The 25133-nt window shown below is 38.5% G+C and overlaps 1 protein-coding gene and 1 long non-coding RNA gene across 3 annotated transcripts in view; one reads left to right on the top strand and one right to left on the bottom strand.

The window, feature by feature from the left end:
- Window positions 1–1612: 1612 nt before the first annotated feature.
- On the bottom strand, window positions 1613–2814 carry LOC114153000 (uncharacterized). The gene is made up of 2 exons (XR_003597255.1): window positions 2699–2814; window positions 1613–1790 (listed from the first exon to the last, which is right to left on the bottom strand). It is a non-coding gene; the product is annotated as an uncharacterized LOC114153000 (long non-coding RNA).
- Window positions 2815–2818: 4 nt separating this feature from the next.
- Window positions 2819–25133, top strand: part of dpysl3 (dihydropyrimidinase like 3) — a 36272-nt gene continuing 13957 nt past the window's right edge. The window contains exons 1-6 of one of the 2 annotated variants that reach the window (XM_028031205.1): window positions 2819–3166; window positions 18805–18893; window positions 19747–19931; window positions 22222–22386; window positions 23285–23346; window positions 24117–24197. In XM_028031205.1, coding sequence (XP_027887006.1) covers window positions 2834–3166; window positions 18805–18893; window positions 19747–19931; window positions 22222–22386; window positions 23285–23346; window positions 24117–24197 — 915 coding nt within the window. In that variant the 5' untranslated portion in view covers window positions 2819–2833. Of the gene's footprint in view, window positions 3167–8324; window positions 8526–18804; window positions 18894–19746; window positions 19932–22221; window positions 22387–23284; window positions 23347–24116; window positions 24198–25133 lie in introns of those variants that run through there. The other variant, XM_028031206.1, reaches the window with a different exon arrangement.

The following is a 25133-nucleotide window of genomic DNA, read 5'->3' as shown; positions in this document are numbered from 1 at the left end:
TCAAAGAGAGTTCAAATCTGTAAAATCTTTCAAACTTTGTGATTCTCATCCTTATGTTTTGTCCTTCCTTCAGTGATCCAAGCCCATTTGCTGCTTGTCAGTCCTCCTTTATTCCTGCCTTCCATTTGAATTTAATCCCATCGACTTGTCTGACGAACGGTGGCCTACATACCTCCTTCTTTAAAGGTCTCAGCCGCCGTGAGGCTTCTCGTGCCAAATCCATGAAGACTAGAGGCCGTGAATTTGCCAAACTCTGTCCTATCTGCCATCAATCCATTGTGCCTGAACGAGCATGCACGTAAGCCAGAGGAACACGAGAGCTTTTGTTTATGGGACATCAGTTTTACTAGCTGGCCGCTTTGCATCCATTGTAAAATGAAGATGGCGATAGTTTCCTGCTCTGTTACTGATTTAAAAGCCTCATTAGGTCAGAGCAATATGTGGTGCAGGAACGTTTTGATGCAGGGAGCAAAACTTTGTGCAGCAGGGCTGCGCTTGTCAAAATGTCCACAGCTGGGACAGTTTCTGTCTGTTTATGAAAAGGGATTTACTTTGACAGTGTCCTACAAAAATGAAATAAACAATTGTCTCTCTCCAAAAACTGGGAAGTCAGTGTGGTCTGGTTTAGCGTGCCTGCAGCCAAACAGCTCTGCCCCAACAGCAGAAAATCAAACTGCGCTGTCGGATACACACACTCTGTACGACCTTCCAGTCCTGTCATTGTTCTTTCACATCATGTTGATTCTTTCTGAGAGCTGAGTTGGATAGTGTCAACATGTAAGTGTGTGAACACTATCTGTTTATTGTGTGAAGGCCAGGAGCATCACTGGAGAAAAGGACACTTAATAAGAGGATTTTAGCATTTCAGCTCAGATATAAAACCCTGTCAGATGAGACCTGAGGATGTTTTTGTTTGTGAGATTTTTTCAGTAACTCAACACTCAGCTTTCATTATGACATCAAACCATCATAAATGCTTTTCAAAGCCCCAGATGACCTGTTGAAGTCCTTAACACATGTTAGGTTCATTAACTTTCACATATGCAGACATACCTTAACCTAAACAAGTGTTTTTAAATGTTTCTTTAAGAATCTGGGCTGCAGTTGATTACCTCTAGCATTTCACAGTGAACAAAGATCATTTCAAACACAGTTCATTTATGGAACATTTTCCTGTTTGTGAAAACAACAAAATATGGAATCTGTCTGTTGACATGGGAGAAAAAAGAAAACCAGTTATGAAGTCATGCTTAAAACTTAATAACTGAACTTAATGACTATGACTTAATGACTTGTGGCCACAACTTAATTGTTTGTGGCTATGGCTTAATAACCGGTAGCCATGACTTGTTATAAGTCCCACTAAATAAATAAATGGTTCCCACAAGTTATTAAGTCATGACCACATTTTTATTCTCCCATGTCACCAGACGAGCTCCGAAACAAAGAGAGTTTTTCTGTTTTTTGTAGCTTAGCAGATGGAGGAGATTATCAGGGTAATAGAATCTAAGAACTATCTTTTTACATAACATCTTTTAAAGAACTATCTTTTTAAATAACATCTTTTTTTATTATTATTCATTGTTTATCAGAAATCAAACAATGAAACAGGTAAAGTTTTGAGAACAAGTTTTATTTGTTCTCTAACGCAGTTGTTGCATCATTTCTGCTCTGCTCAGCCGTCAGGTCCGACTCCTGGCCTCAGCAGCCTCTCAGTCCAGAATCTGCTCGTCACCCATGTTGCTGACGCAGTCTTGTCACAGTTGTGCTGACATCAGCAATCGGCTCCGCTGGAGGGTCAGACATGCATCAAGAAAATCATCACCTTCATCATACTTTGACTTATGTTCAAAGAGGTGCTGAAAGGACAGCGATGATTTGAACAAATGTGTGAGAACTGCCACTGCATGTGCTGTAGTTAAATTTTATGTCACTGTTGACAACTTCCGCCTAATTCAGCAACTTCAACAGGCCTAATTGGACACCTCCTTACCCTGACCCCCAATATGTGGTAGCAGAATAATAAAACTATATTTTTGTCACAATTTTTGATTTTAGTGTGCCACCCCAGAACTATTATTGGCATCTAACATGAATGTCTGTAAGGCGTTTTTAGAGGCTGCCTACTCTAATGTCTGTGTTAACTGCAACTTTATTATATTGTACAAATAGAAACAATCTATTTAGTCGATATAATTGTTTCACACTCACTGCCTAAAGTAGTTCTAATGCTAACAAAGCTCTGAAAATTGACTTTTTGTGTTTTGACAACAGAAGACAAATGTTTAATAAATCTAAAATTGTGTTTTGAAGATTCTTGTTCTCTGTTTTTGCCATTCTAATAATCCATCTGAAAAAGCTCTTGAATTTAGCCCAAACTGTAGCTTCCCTGTCAGTCAGATGTTAACTTTATCAGCAGCTGTATTCGTTTTCCTGCTGGATCTACTGGATATGTTCATAAACAGTAGATAAGAAACATAAAAAAATGCTGAATCCCCTGCTGGCGCCCTTTGGCCATATGCTGCCCTGGGCAGGAAGCCTTATCACCCACCACTATCACAACAGCAAAAAAGCTACAATGTTTCCTCTACCGAAGTTGTTTTGCTTTTAATTGAACAAAATGTTACAAAAGTCGAGTATAAGGTCACATCTTAAAGCATAAAGTCCTGCCAGCTCATCCATAGCGCCACCTCTTTACCTCACTTCAACTCGTGTCTGCTCCTCCGCTGCTTCCTCACACAAGCGCATCCACGCATCACTTTGGCACCAGTTTCCCCGTCCTCCTCCTCCTCCTCCTGCTCCTCTTCCTCCTCCTCGGACTGGAGCTCCAGTGATGGCAGAGCGCAGGGCACAGCGGGTGAAAGCGGAGGAGGAGCTGCCGGTTTATCTCGCCCGTCCCGGAACGGCCGATCAGGTCCCCCGGCAGAAACGCGGCGGCTTGTTCTGCAGCGTGGAGGACGCGTTTGACAGTAAAACTATTGATTTTGATGCGCTCAGCGTCGGACAGAGGGGCTCTCGCATCCCGAGGACCGTTAAGCGAGAGGCCGGTCAGGGGGAGAGACGGAGCCCAGCAGGTGCTGAAAACCCCGCGGGAAACGACACTCAGAAAGTGCAGATCTGCAGCAGCGGAGGAAAGGAAACGCTGCAGAACCTGGAGGATGAAAAGGTGAGAACAATGGAACTTTGAACAGAACATAGAAAAGTTAGGAATATATGCAATAAATAAATAATGTTGACAGGCCCAGTATTTTATAAGAATGGGAAAATAAGACATTAAATTACACAAAAGGTATTTATTTCTCAACAACTAAAAATTTAAAACCTATCAAATGCATTTTGAGTTTGGGTTCATGTCATGAGGATGTACATTAAACATTCATCTGGTACTAGTCTGTAGGATTCTGTCTCATGTCCGGTTATCTGACACCACTTCCACAGAGACCATTCATTTCTCTTTTAATGAAGCTACAGCATCTGTGCAACTAGAAATGCACCAATCAGTCGGATCACAAACCAGAATCAGCCAATTTCTTCTTAATCAAAATTTTTATACATATTTATAAAAACGTTTGCCTTGTCAACTAAATGTCAAACACTATTAAAATGTCTTATTGTAACACACAGTGGTTACACTGGAGTCCAAACATGTCATAACACACACTTATCTTTGTTTGGGGTGTTTCCTAAGTGTGTGAAGAATTTTAAATACAAAATATTATTTTATAAAGAAAATGGGAAAAAGTTTAAAACAATAAGAGCTTTCATTTGGTTGAATAATTTATTTCAGTAAATACACACAAAATGAACTGCTACATTAGAGCTGCAGTAGATCTGCTGATTATGTTCATATTCAAACATGGGAATTGAATTGACTAAAACCTGAAACTGTTTCAAGTTTGCTTTTTTTTTTTTAACTTCCAGAGTAATTAGTGTTTTTTGTTGTTTTAGATGAATCTGTTTAATAGTTGTATTTCTGTGTCACTTTGAATATTAAAAAATATTCTTGTGATGGTTGTGGCTTTATACAGAGAACTGAATTATATGATCAGAAAATTCTTGCAATCTTTTGATATTTGTACTGAACTACAGTGAAGATTTTTAACTTATGTCAGGAGTAAATTAAAAGAAAAGAAAATTAAGGTCAAGGTGTAACTCTTCAGCACCACGGACAGAGACACAGAGAAGGATCTGTCATGAAATGTTTGTATAACAAAGAGAGACTTTTCTCACAAAATGTAATTCTGATGTGATTCTTATAGAAGTATTTTCTGCAAAATGCTCAGTGTTTTTCAGGGCTCCTGGATTCAGACTGACCATATCATTCAATGAGTCTTTAGAATGAGGAAGAAGCTTCACAGGATCTTACAAAATGCTTACAGACAAATGAGTTTGCATAAATGGCCTTGAGATATAACTTAAAATTTTAAAATTTATAAAAGTTTGTCATTTGCAACTGCATTGTCTTTGCATCAGAAACATAAAAGCACTGTTACTTTTATGTTTCAGTGCTAAGAGAACTATGTTACATTTCAAAGGAGAGGAAGTAAAAACTAATCATGTTTCTGTCTGTTCTTAGCAGTTACTCCACATATTTACAGTCTACACTATTTACTTACTTACTTTGTTCCTTTCATATCAGGATGAGATCACTGTTGGCACAAAAACTGATGACTCATGTTTCTCTCTTTTTCTGATTGGCTCATGCAAACACACACACACACACACACTCTGTGAAAGAATCCATAATTTGGCTTTGAGAAGTTAGACTATTAACTGAAGGGAACACTATCGTTTTTTTCTGTCATGTCACATGTCTAATGCATGACATCTATGACACTCACGCTTCACACACATGTAAACTTCCTAAGTCATGGTATTGTATCCCTTTAGTTTTCAATGGCTGTTGGCATCTTCATAGAACTGTATGACTGTTCTGGTTTAAGCAGATTTTAGTTTCACCATTGAAAGACCAGGAATTTAGATCTGTGCCCACTGTTGGATCACAGAGTACACGGCTAATCAAGCCACCTCAATCCAACTGAAGGTTTTCATTTCTAATGGAAAGTTATGAAGGTGACCACATAAAAGTAAATGTACAATCTAGTGTAAGCAACTAATAATTATCAGAAAAGATTTTAATCGTATATATCTATTCCATTGGCAAAATAATATTTTTTTAAATTAAACAAACTTTTTATTTTAGTTTTATCTTAATTTTTTAAAACATGTTTTATGTTTAAAAAGCCCTTTAATATTTATTTTAGTTTCATGTATATGGTTGTCCAGTCTTTTGGTTGTTTGTAGCATTTTTTTTTTTATCACTAATCTAAGGCTTCAATTTTATTATTTCCAATAGAGATGATGTTTTGCATTTACAAAATAAAATTCTCAAAATAATTTTTTTGCATCTGATGTATTCCACCCTCCAGTTTTCATTGTTTGTTGGTATCTTGCTTCCATTTTTATTGGGTCAGTGGTCAGTTGACACTATCCACTCGTGTCCAGATTCAGCTAATAAACTTGCATATATTAGGTTTGAACTCTGTTAAGAGTATTTTCTTCTACAAAACTTTATTTTCTGAAGGTAGAAATCTTTCTTTGAGCATTTGGTAGTTTGATTACATCCTGATATTTTATAAGCGTAAGGAACAAACCATTTTAGTTTATTTTATGTTGTGACATTCATTTTGCCTCTCTTGTTGGTCTCCAACAATTTATCACAACATTAGCTGCAATAATTAAAACTGCAAAACCTGGAATGAAATTATTCAGAATTTGACTGATGGCAAAAAAAATGACTGAGGAAAAAACTCTTTTGTTTTTGGTCGGGCAGTTTTTAATTCTTGTTTCCATGAGATAAAATTTTACTTCATAAATCTGCATCTTTCTGCTTCATGCTATATATCAACCATAACATTACAACCAATCTTTATCAATCTTCACAGTTCATTTCAGTGTTGAATCAAAGCATACATGAGCATAATCATAATGAAGAATGTTTTCCACCTTATGGCCTAAAGATGAACTACAATACTGCAGTTCATAAAGGACCAGATGATTCAGCAGAAGTTAACACACATGACATTGTTGCTGCTGGTAAAAGTGATTTATTTTGAAATATTTTAACCAAACAGGACTGCAGTTTTCAAACTGGGGTCAGGATCCGACTCTGCAGGCGCTACATTGTTTCTAACAGTTGGTACATAATAACAATAGTTATAAATTTATTTAAAAATGTAAACTTTGAAATGCTGAAAGTGTTATTTTCTTAATGCCTAACCTGTTATTGAAAATAACCCTAAAACCTTTACTTAACATTAGTTATGACTGTCAACATATATGTAATCCAGATTCAAATGTTTTTTTCTCGCTGTATCATTATTAATCAACTTAAAAACAAAATGTTCGAAAATTAACGTCGTATGAATACTTTTACAAAGTCTCACTGTAAAAATGAGTAGAGCTGTTTAGTATGTTTGGTTTAAAAGTGGATGCTTGTTGGTTCATGTGGAGCATGAAACAGAAAGAAATGAGTGGAACTTTGTTGGAGGAGACTCAGCAAGCCCAGTCTTTTTTTCTGCATCCTCGATCTGCCTGCCTCCTGTCTGTCAGTCGGTTTCAGCTGCTTCATGTGGTCTGCAGAAGTAGCTGGCCTGCGAACAGAACAGCGCATGGCTAATGCATTCTCCAGGGTGTATGGATGCTGATGTAGTGCCTTTCCGGCCTTGCTGCCATCAAACAGTGTGTCAGCATCAGGTGAAGCGTTTTCCTGGATCCAAATGAGGAGGAAGGTAGTCAGTGACTATTTGCTTTTAGGAGTAACAATAAATGCTTAGTGAATTTAGTTTTAAAGTGCTTTTAAAAAGTGTTCATATCTTTGACGTTTCATGATTTTGTTGTATTAGAAATATAGAATGCAATGTATTTTGTTGAGATCTTATGTAAACACCACTAATCTGATTATCTATGCCTCTGCCAACGTTACACACATAGAGACTAATATTATTTACATATAAGACTAAAGTATTGAACAGCAGGTTTATTTTTATAGGATTGTCCTGTGTTTAGCTCCCTCCAGAGATCCCATGTCCCTCCTGTTGAAAGTTTACCTGCAGCATGATGCTCACACCTTTAGGTTACTTTGTATCCAGATATAGCATTTTCCCTATTTATGGCAAAAAAAAAGTGTTTAATTTTGATCTTGTCTGAGCAGAGCAGATTCTTCCACTGTTTGCTGCATCAACATCATGGCTTATGGAAAAAGTCTAACAGAATTCTTACAATTTTCTTGTAAAACTTCTTGTTCCTTAAAGGCCAGATTTGTGTTTGTAGTGTCAACAGATTCTCAACAGTTACCACGATCCTCTAAGCTATTTTTCCAAATTATGCTCTCTTTGCCCGCTTGATGTGTTTGTGTTTTGATTTTTTGTGGCTTGCAGTTCTGCCGCGCTCGTTATATTTTTGATGACGGCTCCAATGGGGCTTAGTTAGATCTCCACAGGTTTTTAACCAAATGCTGCTTCAAGCTTCTCCATATTGTTATCCCTGAGCTGTTTTCTGTGTTTCATCCTCATGATGCTCCATTTGCTCTTTTTAGTAGTTACGGAACGTTTTAAGCCAATTGGTTGCATTCGTCTTGATTTAGGAGTATCACAGTAAAGAGCAGTTCATAAAACTGATGTTCACTTATTTTCATTAGACATGTAATTTGACAAAATATGCAAAAGTTTAAAAAATAACTTGTTTTGCAAACCAGTTTATATTTGTGACACATCTGAAAGCCAGCAGGCTTTGGACGACATATTTAGAGTTCTGAAACTTTCTTTCCTTTTAAGTACCTGTTCTCATATGAACATCAGAACCTCTTTATAGCTGCATTAGTGCTGAGGAAGGGAATGGTGAGTGAATCTTCAAACAATAGAGACAGAGGACTGGGTGGGGACATGCAGAGAGGGAGGGGGAGCATGTGTGAGAGTGTGTGACCAGGCTCTGAGACAGCTGCCACGTCACATTACTGAATAATAAGTGGAGATTGATGTACTTTAGTGTAGATATTTTATCTAAACTCATCTGTAGGACTTTTTGAAAGCAGTTTTCATAAGATAAAGATGACAATAATAAGCTTAGGTAGATTACTGGTTGCACTTTGTTAGGAAAAACATGCAAAAACTATTAAATCCTGAGAATTTGACGTTTTATGAACTTCATGTCAAATAAGTGCCTCTAGCGCGCCCTCAGGCGGAAAGATTGCGACATTGCAGTCTCTCTAGCTGAGTCTCCAGAGGGAGGGGCCGGTGTTAGCCGGGGTACAGACGCTCCTATAGCGCTCCGCTAAGGCACTGACTGAACAACGCACTGTCAAGAAGGGCGACCATTCCTTGAAGCTCCCATCCGGGCGAAAGGGCTGCTGCAGCATCCGCACAGAGGGGAAATACCGTTTAGTTAGGCTCGTTTTTGTTTGACAAAAAGGTGGAATCGGACAGAACATGTCTTATCAAGGCAAAAAGAACATCCCAAAGATCACAGTGAGTAAAAAAAAAAGAATAAAATAAATGAGTCAAGAGTTATTTCTGCTTCAATGGCTGCAAGAACTTTGATGCGCGCCGCTGCAAATCAGTGCGTTAGATTTCATTAAAACTCGAACAGCTTCGGCCTGATGTGAGTGCAGGAAGCAACTGGAGAAAAAAAAGAGAATTAGGTTATGTGCACAGTTAAATGACTGGCTGCCATAGTGACAGGCAGGCAGAGGGAGATAAGGCGTTTTCTTAAAGGTGTCCTGCATCTTCTTTGTTGAAGGGAAACATGGCTTGTGCTGAAGCGGCGGCCAGTGAAATGCACTGATGTATCATTTCTTTGTGCGGGAGGCTTCTTTTGATGTTTATGGTTTTACGACAATGGTTAATAAAAAAATAAATAAATACTTTCTTAGCTCTGCATTATGCTAATCCTTTAACATGCTTGATATTATTTTAAATATGTTATAGTTTTATGGAAATTATTTTGTAAAGATTAAACTGAAACGAATTTCATTCCATGTTAATCATTTTCACCATAATGTTCTCATCCCTGATGGAGATTTTTCTGGTTTACACTTATTGATTCCTGTGTGGGAGGATATTGATCCGGGATGCCGGGCTGATTTCCCAATTTAATCCAGTTTACCATATGTCTATGAGAAATGCATGGACAAAGGTGAGTTTGTATGTCCTGTGCTCTTTATTTTGAAAAACCTACTTTAGAGATGAAATAACCCCACCCGCCTGCCCGCCTCCCTTTCTACACGCTGACACAGACAGGGCTTGTGTTGCAGGCTGGTGCTGCAGAGAAAGTGAGAGGGCAGAAGAGGAGGAGGAGGGGAGCCTGCACGCCCATTTGTGATGAGCTGTGATTAGTCGGCCTTATGGTGTGGCCCTTGTTTTTCTGCATCCCCGAAGAGGAGAAGGATTCAGGCTCCTGTCACGGCGGATGGGGTGGGGGTTGAATTCAGGGGAAGGCTGGCGTTGCTCAGCAAGGCAGCTGGGTGCTGGTGGGGTGTAGCAGCAGCAAAACAGCCTCTCCCACTGCCTCCCGTCTTTATGTTTATGTGTGTGTGCGTGTAGGGGTGTGTGTGTGTGCGTGTCCGAAATGTCTGCCTTCCAGTTTTCATTGTTGCAGCTCAGGCTTCAGTCAGAGGTGTGTTTGCTCTGCCTTTGTCTGAGCTTCTCAGCTGATTTTACACCACATGCATGCTCCGTGTGCAAAACTTATCAATCAGATCTAGATTCATCTTCTGTCATAAGCCTTTTAATGCTTCAGGTAGAGTATTTCTCTTTTATGTGAAAAAATAAGCACTGGGATGATTTATAGTTCCTACTGCTGGCGTACGAGTGGCTTTCTTTAAAATGGTCTCTACTCATCGTACCAAAACGCAGACATGCAGGCATATAAAGATGCTGCAGAATAATGCAGTAAATAGAGTAACTCATCCTGAGAAAATGTTTTTCCTCTCTCAGTTTGGAGTGAAAAAAAATCTTACATTGGAAAGTTGGGGTGTGACGATACATCCTGCTCACAACATGAGACAATATTAAGTTCAGTAAACATTTTATTTTTTATCTGTCTTAGAGAGCTTCTGTTCAGAATAGAATGATCCAGTCAGGGTGTAGCCAATGTTTTAGATTTTAAACCAGAGAAGATGGAAATGCTGAAATACAAAGTTTTCTCAATTTGATTTGGTCTATGTGAAATAACTTATTTTTCTTGTAACATTTTGATAATAACATGAATGTTTGGAAAATGGCAGTATTTTTGTTTATCTAGCAGGAAATGATTAAAATGTTAATTGATAATATAATGAGTTATTTAAATATTTGTACATTTTTATTAGTGCATTTAAGGAATGATTAATTTAACCTCGAATATTATCAATGTCTCTGAACTTAAAAAAATCATTTATCAGTATCACCAGAGACAAAGAAATGTGACAGGAAGGTTTGCACTGATAAATTGACCAATCGATAAATTGATCAACCGATAAATTGGCCCAATTTCTTAAATTTTTGGAGGTCAGTGATCTGCCGATCTAATCCACTGATATAATCTACCTTGTGGAAGGTCTAAAAGTCGACCTCTGTCCTCTTCTGCTCTGCTGTGAAGGAGGTTTGGCTGATAGACCGGCCCACCAGGTCAGGTCTGCACGTTTGCAGTTAACAATATTCACTCCACTGTCACCAACTCAGCGACTTTCTTGCTATATTTAGCAACATTTCAGAAAGAAAATTGGTTTCAGCCAAAATCGGAATCAGCAGGTCAGGCTTTTTAAAGATTGGTGACCAGCCAGAAAACTTCCACCGGTGCCCCCCTAGTGGCAGCGTTGCAATAATGAATACTTCCTACCGCTGCAGTCTCACAGACTCAACACCTCAGTACAAAGTTGCTTATGTCACAGACCTGATGCTGACAGAACAAATCAGAGACACAATGAAAACACGGCCATGTCTGATACACAGAATAGAACTGGACTTAAAGTAATGCTCACATTTATTTCTACAGAGTTCAAAATTATACAATTCAATCAAGAAGTTTGTTTGAGGCTGGCCTTAACTCGCTGCCAGTCCAAAGACACGGGCTTCACCTGGACAGGTTGCCAGTCTCTCACCAGACATCACTAAGACACACAGAACAGACGATCCACACACTTTGTGAGCGAAGCTGGAGTTCTTTAAGAGAATCTACAAACTCCCTGCAGGATGAACCGAGGTCTGGATTTGAACCTGGGACCGTCTTCCTGCAGCCCAACAGTGGTAACAAGCAGCACCTACATCCCAACAATCCCCTTCTTTCATTACACAAAAAGAAATGAAAAATTTATGAAGAGGTTCAAGAAAGACATGACCTCCTCCTCATCTGGAGGTCACAACCAAAAACACCAGAAACCTAAACAAAATGTACAATGAACAAAGCATTAGTGATACTAGAACAGTTTTAAAGCCTTAAACTTTAGAAGTAGATAAAATGCCTAACTACCAACGGAAAAAATGTTTAGACTATCTACTTGATTTCTATGTTGGTCACACTGACAGAGATCACATTTCATGGCAAAAGTTTGTATTTTTTTATGAAACAGTTTGTTCTTTGCAGCTTACACTCCGATGTAAATCACAGCTGACATGACTGTAGTTTGGAGAAAAGATCTTGCTTAATCCAGCAAGACAATGCCAAACCACATTTAGCGTATTTTGTATTAGAAAAGCTCTGTTGTGAAATACATTTCATAGTGGGGCTTTTTTTGTTTGCAACTAAGATTTGTCACACAATGAGGAAAACAGATAAAAGGCAAACTCACTTCTAAATGTACCACAATGCCAAATAATGGCCAAATACTTTATTAGAAGAGATGATGGACTAGCATCTGTCTAATATTTTTTCACTTCTCAGAGTAGACTTTGTTTTGTCAGTTCTGCTGTCGGTGACCCTGTTTGGGTTGCCTGAAACCCAAACTGTCCACCCGGACTTTCTCTCTTTATTTCCTCTTCTTTCCGTTCTGTTCCAGCTGTTTTCATGTGTCAGGACTCTGCTGCTGCAGCTCCGTCAGATTTCTAGGTGTGGCTCTTCCTTCCCTCTCACTGCCAAACACAGCAGTTTAGTCTCAGTGTTGTTCCAGGCTGGTACATATCACCAGTAAACCCAGTAAACCTGGAGCAGCCGCTGCTCCTCCTGCTGAAGAACCCCAGATCAGCTCATACTGTCAGTGCGCAGGCTGCTGCTGATAGAGCAGACACAATACCCCACGGCCACCCAGAAAATGCAGCGCAAGTTACCATGGCAACAGACGTACACTTGCGATAGCAGAAGCATGCCGGCCCTTTTTATGCTGCCCAGAGACCCATTCTCACATTCCCAACCCGTTGAGTTCAGTTTCATGGTGCAGATAAATCTTTTTTCTTCTCATTACAAGGTTACATTACATCGTCCTATCAGCCCATCAGCATTCCAGACAAGCACGATCTTTCCCTGACCGTGGCTGATGGAGGCCTCCATAATTAATTTGGACGGATAACGTCTTGTTTTTGCTTTTCCAGAATGTAAAAAAATGGTGTGCAGTTTTGGGTAAGAAGTAAATATTTTTGATTGCTAGGCAACAGGCCTGGAGCAGAGGCATGGTGCATATTCAAGATGACTTCCCTCTTCCACTGGTCCCAGCCTGCCTGCCTCGGCGCGGCGCAGCTCCCTCCACCCACTCAGGGGTCTCTTTCTCTCTCCCTCCCTCTCTCTCTCTCTTTCCTTTTCTCTCTCTCTCTTCCCCTCTCTCTCTCTGTGTCTTTCTCTCTCTGTCACAGCTAATAGAGGTCTCCTCTTGCATATCCTCTCAGAAAACTCCCTCCCCCTCCTTGACCTGTTTTGCGGCCTCTGGGTTTTCCAGAACTGCTCCCGCTAATTAACCGCAGCAGAGTGACCATTTAGTAATTTGCATCCAGGTTTTATGAACGTTTTCCTCTCCAGTCTGGTGAAAGTGGAAAAACGCTGTCAGTGGGCATCAGCGTCGTGATACAAGAACAACATCCTGTCGTCTATTTTTGATTGCAGCTGGCTTGTGTAACAGAAAATGACATCTTCCTGTGCTATGAGAGGAGCTTTATTTTAGGAACTTTGTTTGTTTTAGGAGTTGAATGACAAGAAGTTTTTCCAGCCGAACCTTGCTCCACTTTGTTGCCAGAAATTGAACAGATAAGCTTGTTAGCACTTGTGTGAGGTGGCAGAAGAAGAGTTTGAACATAGACTTCAAACATTTACTTGAAAAGAGAACAACAGACAGGAGCAAACCTATTGGCAACAAAAGAAAAAAATACTTGTCTTCTTTATTTAATAAAAGGCAGTTGTAGTCTTTACATTTTTTCTGCTCTATAATCTTGTAATTTTGACTTAATTGTGATTTTATGTTTGCAATGTTTTTAGGTAATAAGAGCATTGACCTCTGAAAATTTAGTTAAAAAGTCAAATTGGGAGAGTCTTAATGGTTTTACAATTACAAAGAAAAGTGGCTGTGATGATTCTTCAATAAGCGATGACTTAATTTCGGCACAAAGGGGACAATGACACCGGTGACTAAAAGTGTCATAATTAAAACAGTAAGTAAAACAATGAATATATTCTGAAGGACATGGATCTTTTCTTTTACTGAGATTTTGAAAAGGCTGCCAACATTTCCAGATCCACAGTAGCTCCCCATTCTGCCTTCCTATTATCTGCTCAACATTTTGCTCTTTCACTCTCAGTCTGAATAAATCAGACATGTCTCGGCATGTAAACTCAATAGTTACTTTTCAAGCAGCTTGTTACATCCTTGTGTTTCTTTTATGCTGAAACAGCTAATGTTGAGTCGTCTTCCCTCAGAAATACCTTCTGCACTGAGGAAGGTTATTGTTAACACAGTCTGGTAGATGTTACTATAATGTTTTCACCATGAGAAAAGGTCCGATCTTTGAGTTTCTGACTGGCCAGTTGTCTGTCAGTCCCCATTAAGCTGAATTGCTGCTTTTGTTTTGACAGAATCCAAGTTGACTGAGAACATTGTGAAATCTCATCACACCACATTAACTTATGATATCTTGAGAAATGCCTGAATTGCAAATGGTAGCCAAGCAGTACAAAAACTCAAACCACAGAAAGTGTTTCTATAAGGACCAGAAACGGCTGCAGTACACATTCATACATCTATTCTGTCAAAGTAAATGTTAGTATTATTAGGTGGCAGAGATGTATTAACAGCTGCAAACTCTCTTTACACACTTCAGCTCATGTTTTGCTACAATATTTTAGTAAATCAAAGTTTGTCATGGGTTCTAATGTGCATAGCTAAACCCATCTCCCTCAGACAGCTGTGCTCCAAAATCAAACTTCAGACTTGCAGAACGAGCAGCACATCAGCGAGTCAAAGACTTTAAATGTCAAAACTGGGGCTGTAGTAAAAATTCAGACCAAGACATGTGCTGATAATGAGGATAGTGCTGTCTCGTTAATGTTGTAACAAATGGTTAGAGTTATTCCCATGACCACATAACAGCGCAGATGGTTTAACTCCAACAACGTGTGCTGCAAACCCGCAGTATTCACATTACATAGGGACGGAAAACTTGTCCAATGTCCATTATTCTGCTCATATAAAATGAAAAATAATACAGAAATCATGTGCAAAATTATGAATCACTCTTCATAATTTTCTGGCAACAAAATTTCAACATAGCTGTGGTGATGTACAGAAACAGCAGACCTTCACAGCTCTCATTTGTCATCTGTGTGAAAATATGATCTGTGCAGCTTGGTTGGTGCTTGTGGTTGGACAACATGATCCTCAGTTGGTTGAGCAGCTTGAAACTCTTTAAAGTAGCTTCTATGAAAAAGCCACAGTAAACGTAGAGTCTGCTTTTAAGATTTATAAGCTGAGATTTAGAAATGTCAGTGAAGGTGGTGTCAGGGATGAGTTTTTAACAAGCTCTGATAGTCTGCTCACAGATTTTGCTTCAGTATCACTTGGATCTTCGTAATCTTCTTAATGCTCATTTACTGCTGTTGTTCTGCTTCACTATTATTTGGATTTTGGATTCTTGAATCAAGAATCCAGCCGATCTACTGACTGGATATATATCAATTATTAAATGCAGAACTTTTCAGTCCAGAAAGGTAGTTGGTTAATGGAAAACTATTGATTTCAAAGTGATTATGGATTCCTCTATGCTGTTCTGAGCCAGTGGGCAGAAATGATGTAATGAATGTGCATAGAGAGATTGAATGAGTTCCTCATTATAAGGGCACACCCATAATCAGATGAAAACCCATAACTCACACAGTAGAGAGTAGTTCATATTGCTGACTTGTTTCAAATTAGTAAGCAGATCATATAACTGCAAAGAAAAATGGGAAACAGAATTTTGTTTGATTACATAAACTGCACAAAATTCAGAAACTATTTAGTGAAAAGTAATAGAAATCCCACAAAGTCTCAGATTTCTTCTTGGTTTTGCTTGAGAAATGACAGACTTCCTGCTTTTCCATTATTCATTCAAAATCCCAGTTACTTAACTAAAGCTCTTTCACACTAAATGTATTAAAATGCTTTACATTACATAAAACTCTAAACAAGTACAGCCTATTTATCATAACTTGCCATCAAAACAACTGAACTAATTAAGGTCATTGGTGCTGTTAAGGTCATATGAGTCGCTTTCCATTGAACATTGAACTGAATGGATGAACAGTTCAGCTGACAAACATTTATTCAAAAGCAATAAAAACTATTTTTATTGTAATAAACAGAGACATATTAGAGAGGAAGACAGCAATACATGTAAAATATATAACAGGTTCATTTTAATCTCTAGTTTTTGTGCCAGTTTACATAAAAGTTGACCTCAAACACAGACGTTCACTACAGGAAGTTAGAAAAGTAGACATTTAAAATTACCATCAGAAACGTCTTCAAACACTGTCTGACTCTTTCTTTTTAGTCTATTAATGTACTTTTTTCACACCTGTCTTCACTTCCAGTCCACACACAGGTGTATTGGACATTTTGCAACACTGCATCAGATGACAGGATTTGTGAGGAAGTTCTCTCATTATTATTGGTCTTGTCACTCAGCCTCTTGAAAAACCGTTTTAATAACACTATAAAACTGATAAGTGCTGATAATGCTGTCTAAAGCATCTATGACATGTTATCTATCTGACCACCTTCATCCTCCATTTGCAGTTCAGGAAACTGAAAGCACTATTACTCCACACAGAGTTCTTTATTAAATGTTCCTTATGTATATTTGCAATAAATAGGGAAAAATATATTGCTTTTTGGGGAATGTTGAACTTTTATAGTTTTACATAAAGAGCTAAAATACAATAAGATGCTGTTGAACCTCCATCACTATTGTTGTTCAGATTAGTTGTTGGAAGTGTTTGAGCCACAGTTTTAGAGCAGGGAGCTGCTGCTGCTGCTGCTGATGGTTTCTGTGTGCTGTTAATGCTGCTTCAGGGTGTGGCTGCCTACATGCTCTGAGCTCAGCTTCACACTATTTGATCTCCACATACATCATCCATTCATTTCCAGCACACACACACGCCCCCCCCCCCCCCCCCCCCCCCCCCCCCCCCCACACACAGAAAAGAGACCATTGGCCTTGTGCTTATGTGTGAGCTCAGCACACTATGCATGTCCTTTGAACAAAATTATGTATTTTATTGTTTTATTCATGCTGCTTTGACTGCAGTTTATTACTGTGATGAAACTGTTGGTTTTTTGCCAACGGTAGAAATTGACTTGCACATAAATATTGAAGTTTCACCTTCTCTGCAGACCTACGTCCACTCTACTGATGAAACTAAATGATACATTTCTACTCTTTTAAAGTAATTTCTTATATAGGCATGAGGGCGTTAAATTATCTGAGTCTTTCCTTGTTAGATTTTAGTCATGCTACATAATTTCAATGTTTGCTACCCGATACGTAGGTACATATTATAATTAATTAATCATTCTTATATTGTAAAATATGTTGCATTAAATAACCTAAAAAAATCCAGAACTGATCTTTAGATACCATTTATTTATTTATTTATTCAAATGAAACCTTTAGTTTCCAAAACTTTTCTGCCTTAAACGTGATTCAACTTTAAATGATTATCTTATGATTAGATGATTTTTTTGGAATGACGATACTTTTGACAGATATTAGTAGTTTACTTGTACCCTTTTATTTAATTTTTTTAAATGAATAAGTTGATTTAAATCTCAAACTGTATTTTAAGGAACCTCTGTTCAGTGCAGAATTATCCAGTTCTGGTTTGGTCACTCTGTGTTTTAGATTTGAAGTAGTGGTGCACAGTTCTAATCCAGATTGCTTAAAAACACAAAAGGCCTTTTATTCTGGCTCAACAGGAAGTTTTGAAGCTGATACCAACTCTGGCACCAACAGCTGGTGGTTAGCCAGTCCTTTATGAGCAAAGACAAATGACACTGAATGATCCTCTGCCATTAACATGTAATAAATCGTTGACCAAATCCACAACCTAATGTTCGATTTAGCTGTTATTTAGCTCAAGAGTTGGAGAAATTTATAAGGAATGTTTTTAGTCAGATTTTCTTCTGTTTCCTCTGACTTCAGAATTATAAATAATAAATCCAAGACTGTGGATTCCATCTGTAGCTTTTAGATGGATTATAAATGATCAAAGTGACTTTTTTGAAGAACCTTTTTCACTTTTCATCAGTGACATATTTTTTTCCACGTCTTGCTGTGGCCAATGGATTAGGCATCAGCTTAACTGGACGGTTTGCTCAGAAGCCTCCCAACCAGCTGTCCAGTTGCCCCTCTGCCAGCTAACATCTCGATCTGCCCCCGAAGCGCCCCGCCCGGTTCCACAGGCAGCTGCAAACTAAAGCAGACATTCAATAGATCAGCCCAACCCTGGCACTCAGTCTTCCTTCCTGCCCAGTGTCTGTCCTCTGTAGCAATCTGCTTGTATGATGACAACCTGCTGGAGATGACGAGGTGCATCGGCTGCAGATTTCTCATACTGTACCAATGCACTGACTTCACACTGCAGGACACATGAACACATTTGGGTGGATTTTCATCTTTTTTTTAATTGTAAAGCAGTTCATTAGAGTATTGTTTGCTTGGCATTGGATTCAGTTTGTGGGATTTTATATAATATTGAAAATAGAAGTTCCAGAGCGTACTCTGTTGGCTTAAATGTTAATCTGTAATTGGCAGTAAAACACTTTCAGTGCAGTCCAAAGATCAAAATGACCATTTTATTGGCATTGTTAACTTGTTTGGTATATGGGCTCTGCAAAGCGCTTTGCTTAGTTAAATAAAATAGAAACTAATGTAACCAAGTTGTAACAATTTAAAGTAATTATACATTTATAATTGTGTTTATATACATATGAGCTAATGCCTGCTTGCTGTTTATCAGAAAGGTCTTCAGAGATGTGGGTTGGTGATACAGGGTGGTTTTTATCACGTTTGTATGAAAACAGCATCACAAACATGTAAATCTCTTCCTGGTAATGAATGAATGAGTGAATGAAACATTGTTCATCTCCTCTGGGTGGAAAAAAAGAGACAAAATGCAGCAACAGAGAAATAAAGAAGCTGTGTTTGACTAAAATTAGCACTGGAATGAACTCGCAGAGACAATTTTTCTTGTTGATGTTTGCTTGACAGTGTTGTAAGCTAAACTATGTCTTTCTTGGAAAGGAAATACACTAAATTCAGACATTCTCTCCTCCCTTCTTATATCTCTCTCTCTCATCCTTTTCCTTTGCAGAGCGATCGGCTTTTGATCAAAGGTGGGAGGATTGTGAATGATGACCAGTCCTTCCATGCTGATATCTACATGGAAGATGGCCTTATTAAGTAAGTCCTGTGCACTTTTTCATTTACCTTGATCTTCCTATTCAGGTATCATTTTATTTTTACCATTTAAATTAAATGTTTTCTGTCCTTTCCATTTTCCTTCCTTTGTATGAGAATGGAAAGGTTTAACTATGAAAATTTCTTATAAATACATGTGAAAAAAGCATAATATTTGAGAATATTTTAGAAAAATGTAAATTTTCAGTTCTAATGGGAAACACAAGATTACATAACATCTAAGTAAAGTAGATGGTAAGTTGGTATAGTTGTCTAAAATACTTTGAATTCTTTCTGTAAATTTAACAAAGAAGGTGAGATAAATACTCAAACTTATTTTGTTATTCTGCAAAGCGAGGAAGATGAGCAGGTTGAACATGAGTAGAAGATGGTTGGACAGAGATCTTTTAGTCTTGTGTTTTTCTACACTGTAAAGTTTTTCCTTGTTTGCCCCGGAGTGAGGCAGTTTAGAAAGCCTGGTGTTGCATAATAAACAGCTGGTTGCCTCTAACACCAGTTAGCTGCTGGCAAGGACACCCTGGCTTCATTCTGCACGTCTGTCTGTCTGTCTGTCTGTCTGTCTGTCTCATCTCATCTGTAAAGTCTGAACCACAGCTGCTTTTCAAAAGCAGGTTTCATAAAATGTTAACATAGCAAAAAGGTGCTACTCTGAAATTGGTCTATTTTCCTCTGGGTTGATTTACAGAATTTAGTTTTATTATTTTGTTCTGTCATTTCTTTTATCGAATGACAGACAGTTTTATTTATGGAGTTGATAGTAAATGTTAAGAATGTTAAATATAGGACCAGTGAAGAAGCATCACTCCTGTGTGCCTTTAACACGACCTCTTCACAGGCAGATTGGGGACAACCTGATTGTCCCAGGAGGAGTTAAAACCATCGAGGCCAATGGAAAGATGGTGATCCCTGGTGGCATCGACATCCACACCCATTTCCAGATGCCGTATCGTGGAACCACAACCGTGGACGACTTTGCACAAGGATCTAAGGCTGCTCTTGCTGGTGGCACAACCATGATCGGTGAGAATTTTAGGAAAAGCCATCTGCACACTGCGACGCTGATGACAGGCAAAGCCTTAATTATTATTCACAGAGAGTGAAGCCAGAGAAGAGGTTATGGTGTGGGTGAGGGAGCCCAAACAGAAGACAAGAGAAAAGGGAGGGATGTGGGAACTCTGGGAAAGTCTCCAAAAAAAATACAAAAGACTGAGCAGGGGGCAAGGTTGTTGGGTCGCACATAGTAAAACTCTTCTCATGGAAACTGTCTCTCAGTACATGCTTAGAAAAGCCATCACAGTAAAAAAACATATTTTTTACTATGATAACAGTGTCCTACCTTTCTGCAGAACTCTGCTTTGCTGCCTGTTTGGCAGTGAGTCTGTGGGTTCAAACGCCGACAGGCGGGCTTCTGTAGTAGCTCTATTCATGAGCTTCATTCACAGAGGGATTATATTCCATGCCGAGATGTGTGACAGTGTTTGTGTCCTCCTTTGTAAGCTTCATTTATAAAATATGATGTTTTGATTAGTTATAAAAATGTTCTTTGGGTAATAGGAGCAGTATGTTGTTATCAGTGTTAATAATCTGTTGTTTACTATGTTGTGAGTGTATTAGTGACTGACAGTGTTAGCTGCATCCTGTTACCATAAGCAGATTGGAGCATCTATAATGAGATAAAAAGAAGTCAGGTGGTAAGCCAGCAGGAGGGTTTCATTAATGATGGATGAATAAGATGAGTTGGTGCTCAGTGATACAGTAAGGAACTGAAACATTATTTTAGTTAAAGCACATACAAAATAATATTCACTAATGTATAAAGTTGTATTCTGTTTCTCATTGAAAAACATGCAAAAAGTTATTTATTTTCCAATTATGCATGTGTGCATCCAAAATCATTTCTACATTTATCAAATATTTCACTGTTTGTTTTGTGGTACATTTCAATTTCTTGTTTTTGGCAAACTTTGTCCTGCTAATAATTTTAGCCAGGCATAGAGAATCATCAAGAACTGAAATCTTCAGGGCTCAAAATCTATTTGCTAGTCTTTCTGCCTGCATATAATAATTATTACTACTATGCGAAGTAGTAATATATGCTGTTATACATAGAACAGTAAAACCCAGTATAACTGGGTTTTACTATTTTAACACAAAAACAAAATGTCTAAAAGTATCATGTTATCACACGATTAACACAAATGTGTAAAAGATAATGCCATTATTTTTATTTAAAACAGAAACACAACAATTATTCCTTCCTGCTTCTAAACTTATGTAACACATTTAATATTAGGATTATAATAATCCCACCCAAGGCATTCATTTTGTGCTTCTGTTTAAAATCAGAGTCATCTGTTTCATATGTTCATAACTCTTACAAACATCCTGCTTCAGTGATAAAACAGACGAAAAGTCAGGGCTTGACTGCTACAGTCACAAGTTGTGAGATAATTTTAAAGTCAGGTCATAAATTTACCCTGCGGTGGATTACTGTAACATAAAAAAAGGATACACACCCATTGAATTAACCAGAGGTTTTCATCTAAACGTGCTTACTGCACAGTTTTATTGCTTCTCTTTTTACTTTACAAAAAAAACCAGTGTCAGCTGAACTAGCTGGGTTTTTAGCTAGGTTAGCAGCTTCAGAAGCCAACCTACAGTTGGCTGCTTGACAGACATTCAGGATAACATGTCAACTGAACTTTCAAAACGTGACCTTGATAACCTCAGTGGGCACCATTCCTTAAGTTTTCAAGCTCTTACTTTCCACACAGCTGAGTTTATGTCAGGTAAACATGAAAAATGTGAGACAAATAGTGTACCAAAACTAGAATTGGTGCATTAACTGATCAGAATAATATGCTTCTGAGTGACTAACCAGCCAGTCAAACTGAAATTTGTCTGATTTTGGTCAACTGCCAACTTCCTGAAGGATCTCTAAAATATGAAAACCAAAGATTTAACAACTGAGCCTGTGCATTTAAAAATTCTGCAAAAAACATTGATCATGTTAACATAAACAAGTGACAACAGGCCTCAACTTTTTCAAGGACACGTTCACCCAGATAGGCAAAATTCAACGTGACGTCTGTTTATCCCTGCTGGCCCTGTCTGAGTGCTGCAGGAACCAGCTGATTATGCAAGATAAGCAACTCACACAGAAAGTAGTAAAACCAGCAGCCATGTTTACCTCCTGCTCCCATCCCTCTGTCTGTCTGTTCTTCTTTCTGTCCTCTCTGTCACCATCATCACCTTATTCTGTGTACAAAACTCTCCTTTCAACCCCTCTGTTTCCCTCTTCATTCAACAGTGGATCATGTGATCCCGGAGCCCGGCAGCAGCCTGTTAGAGGCCTACGACCAGTGGAGGCAGTGGGCCGATGAGAAGGCCTGCTGTGACTACTCTCTCCATGTGGACGTCACCCACTGGGACGACAGCGTCAAGCAGGAGCTGGATAACCTCATCAAGGAGAAAGGTAGGCTGTGGTAGCAACACATGAGAGTGGAACGTACGATTCCTTTTTGTTCCAACCACAGACTTCAATGTACTTCATCAAGAACACAACACAAAGTGGTGGATTAATCTGAAGTGGAAGTAAAATAATGGATAATTTTAAGGGATTGTTTTGGATAAAAAAGTGTGGAATGCAAATGTACCCAGTCCTTTTCACTCTGATGCTCCACCAAGTGTTCACCTGTGTGCATGAGTCAGTCCAGCTGTTTGGTGAACAGCTGGGACGTTTTGAAGGCCCCAGTAGTTTTAGCAAAATAAATATCACAAAAACCAAGAATCACACGACAAGGTGATGGGACCAAAATTAAACTTCTTGTACCGACATGCAAAACATAGTAAGAAAATGAATACTGCACATCATCCTGAACACATGGCAGCATCATTGTGTGGAAGCATGGAAGGCAAGATGGTTGGAGTTGAGGGGAAGATGGAGAAACCTGGAAACTGGGGTGGAGGTTCACCGTCCAGCAGGACAGAGACACTAAATCTACAATAAAATGTTCTTGAAGAAATTTTATTTATGGTCCAGTCAAAGTCTGGACCTATTCTAATTGTGAATTTGTGGTAACATTTAATTAAAATTTTTATTGACATTACCTATCAAATCTAATTGAAATTTCTGGGTCTAGTAGACAAAAGTTGGCAGAAATTTAATGCCAAAGAGAAATTTGTGGTTGTTAGTGAGCAAAATGAAAGGACAAAAAATGAAGGGGTATGGATCATGCGATGGGAACATGCTTGTGATTTTCCAAGTTGGACATTTTAAATAAAGTCACATGGTACTGATACTGGATGAGAGGAAAATGATGAATTTAGTAATAAAGAACTTATCTGGATGCTGATGTTCTTATTTTGTGCAGGTGTGAACTCGTTCCAGGTCTACATGGCCTACAAGGATTATTATCAGATGAGCAACAGTGAGGTAAAAAAACCAACAAAACAAAAACACTTTCAACAATTCAAAACTTTTAGGATTTATGAAATCTGGATCAGAACTGTAAAATGGATAATAACTGTTATGCAATGTTTTTGGCATGACATGAAGGATAATCAGAGACTGATTCATTATGGTCTTCTTCACATGTTTCTCTTCCTAACATGCACACACACACACCCACGTCCACACGCACACACACTTTAAAAGTATTGTGGCAACATAATCATATACAGTAGCAACTAAAAGTGGTATTATTCACATGAGGTGTACTTTAAGTGGAATAAGTGTAAAATGAGGAATGTTAATTTTGCAATAATTAATATATTTTACATTTAAAAAAACATTTTTATGTGTGTATCCCCTGGTCTGTGGTGTGTGCAGTAAAATAGTTCACGTTCAGACGGTGTGAGGCTGGACTGTTTCTCATGCAGTCATAGATCATTTGGTTTTGGGAAGAACACATGAGGGAACCAGAATAGTGGCGTTTGAAAAACTGATGTCATAAACCTCTGAGGAACCGAGGCACAGCAGCGCAAAAACAACTGCAGCTCATCCCCCACCAGTTTCTCCATTTCTGAGACCACACGTGGTAATTGCAGTGTGTGTCCTGGTAAACTTCAAGTAAATTGTGGGCCTCTTTGAAATTGGGGCGTATGAGTGACCTGTGAACTACAGAGTACCGTACTGTCTTTTTCTTGTCTTAATGGCTTGGCTTGATCTCAACATTAAAAAATTGTGTTCTCTTTTCCATGCAGCTCTATGAAGTCTTTACCTTTTTGGCAGAGAGGGGGGGCATTGCCCAGATCCATGCTGAAAACGGCGAGATCATTGCTAAGGTAACAATAAAGAACTTTTCCTTTTCTTTCAATACTTGAGAGATCTTCAGCTGTTTGTGTTTAAAGAGATTTATTCCTTTTTAGTTCAGTTCAGTTACGTCTTTCACCTTATCGCACTGCATCGTCAGACTAAACGCACCATCTGTAATAACTGTATTTCCTGCTGGATAGTAATGTGTGGGTGTAGTTTATACAAGCCTGTCCTGTACGAGGTCAAATGAAAGTGAATCAACTGTAATAGTGGATGGATTTAAGTAGTTGCTATTAGTCAGAACTCCAAGATGTGCCTGGATTCTTTCACTGAGTGCATTTTGGATCTGATTCATTATAAATCTCAGCTCCAGTTTGAAACTTGGACTTGGATGGAGTCTGATTTCCATTAGCTGTAAGACGCAGATTTGTTTGAACTCAGAAAATGTATAATAGCCTTGCTTTTGACCCATAAGAACATACACAGCTCGACCTGGTGCTGGAACAGAACAAATCCTTTTGGGACAGATCAATTTTTTGTTGCCAGTTTAATATGTTCCTTACAGCAGAAAGAAGATTTAGGAGGAAATCTTCAAATCAGTGGATGGCCAACTGTTAGAGAGATGACCCTCTTACCCCATTTTTTATGATTTTTTAAAATGTAAAAAAACTTAAAATGATAAAGCTCATCTTTATGGGCTATAACTCCATTTTTGTTTGTTTTTCTTCACTAGACCAAGTGGAAATATTTAAGTTTTGGCACTAATGACTTGCCGTATAGGTAGGTCATGTATGTAAATCATTAGTTTATTGTACAGTGAAGATCCCTGAGTCTGCCCGGGGTAAACCTTTGGATTGTGAAAGCAGGTTGTCATTTGTGAGTTGCACTGAAGATGGAACGTTCCTCTGCTTTTCTCTGTCTTTTCTTTCTCTTTAAAATAATTCTGGTTCACTCACAGTCTGCTG

This window comes from Xiphophorus couchianus, chromosome 11 (genome assembly GCF_001444195.1).
Source record: "Xiphophorus couchianus chromosome 11, X_couchianus-1.0, whole genome shotgun sequence".
Lineage (NCBI taxonomy): Eukaryota > Metazoa > Chordata > Actinopteri > Cyprinodontiformes > Poeciliidae > Xiphophorus > Xiphophorus couchianus.
This window is presented reverse-complemented; position numbering and strand designations above follow the sequence as displayed.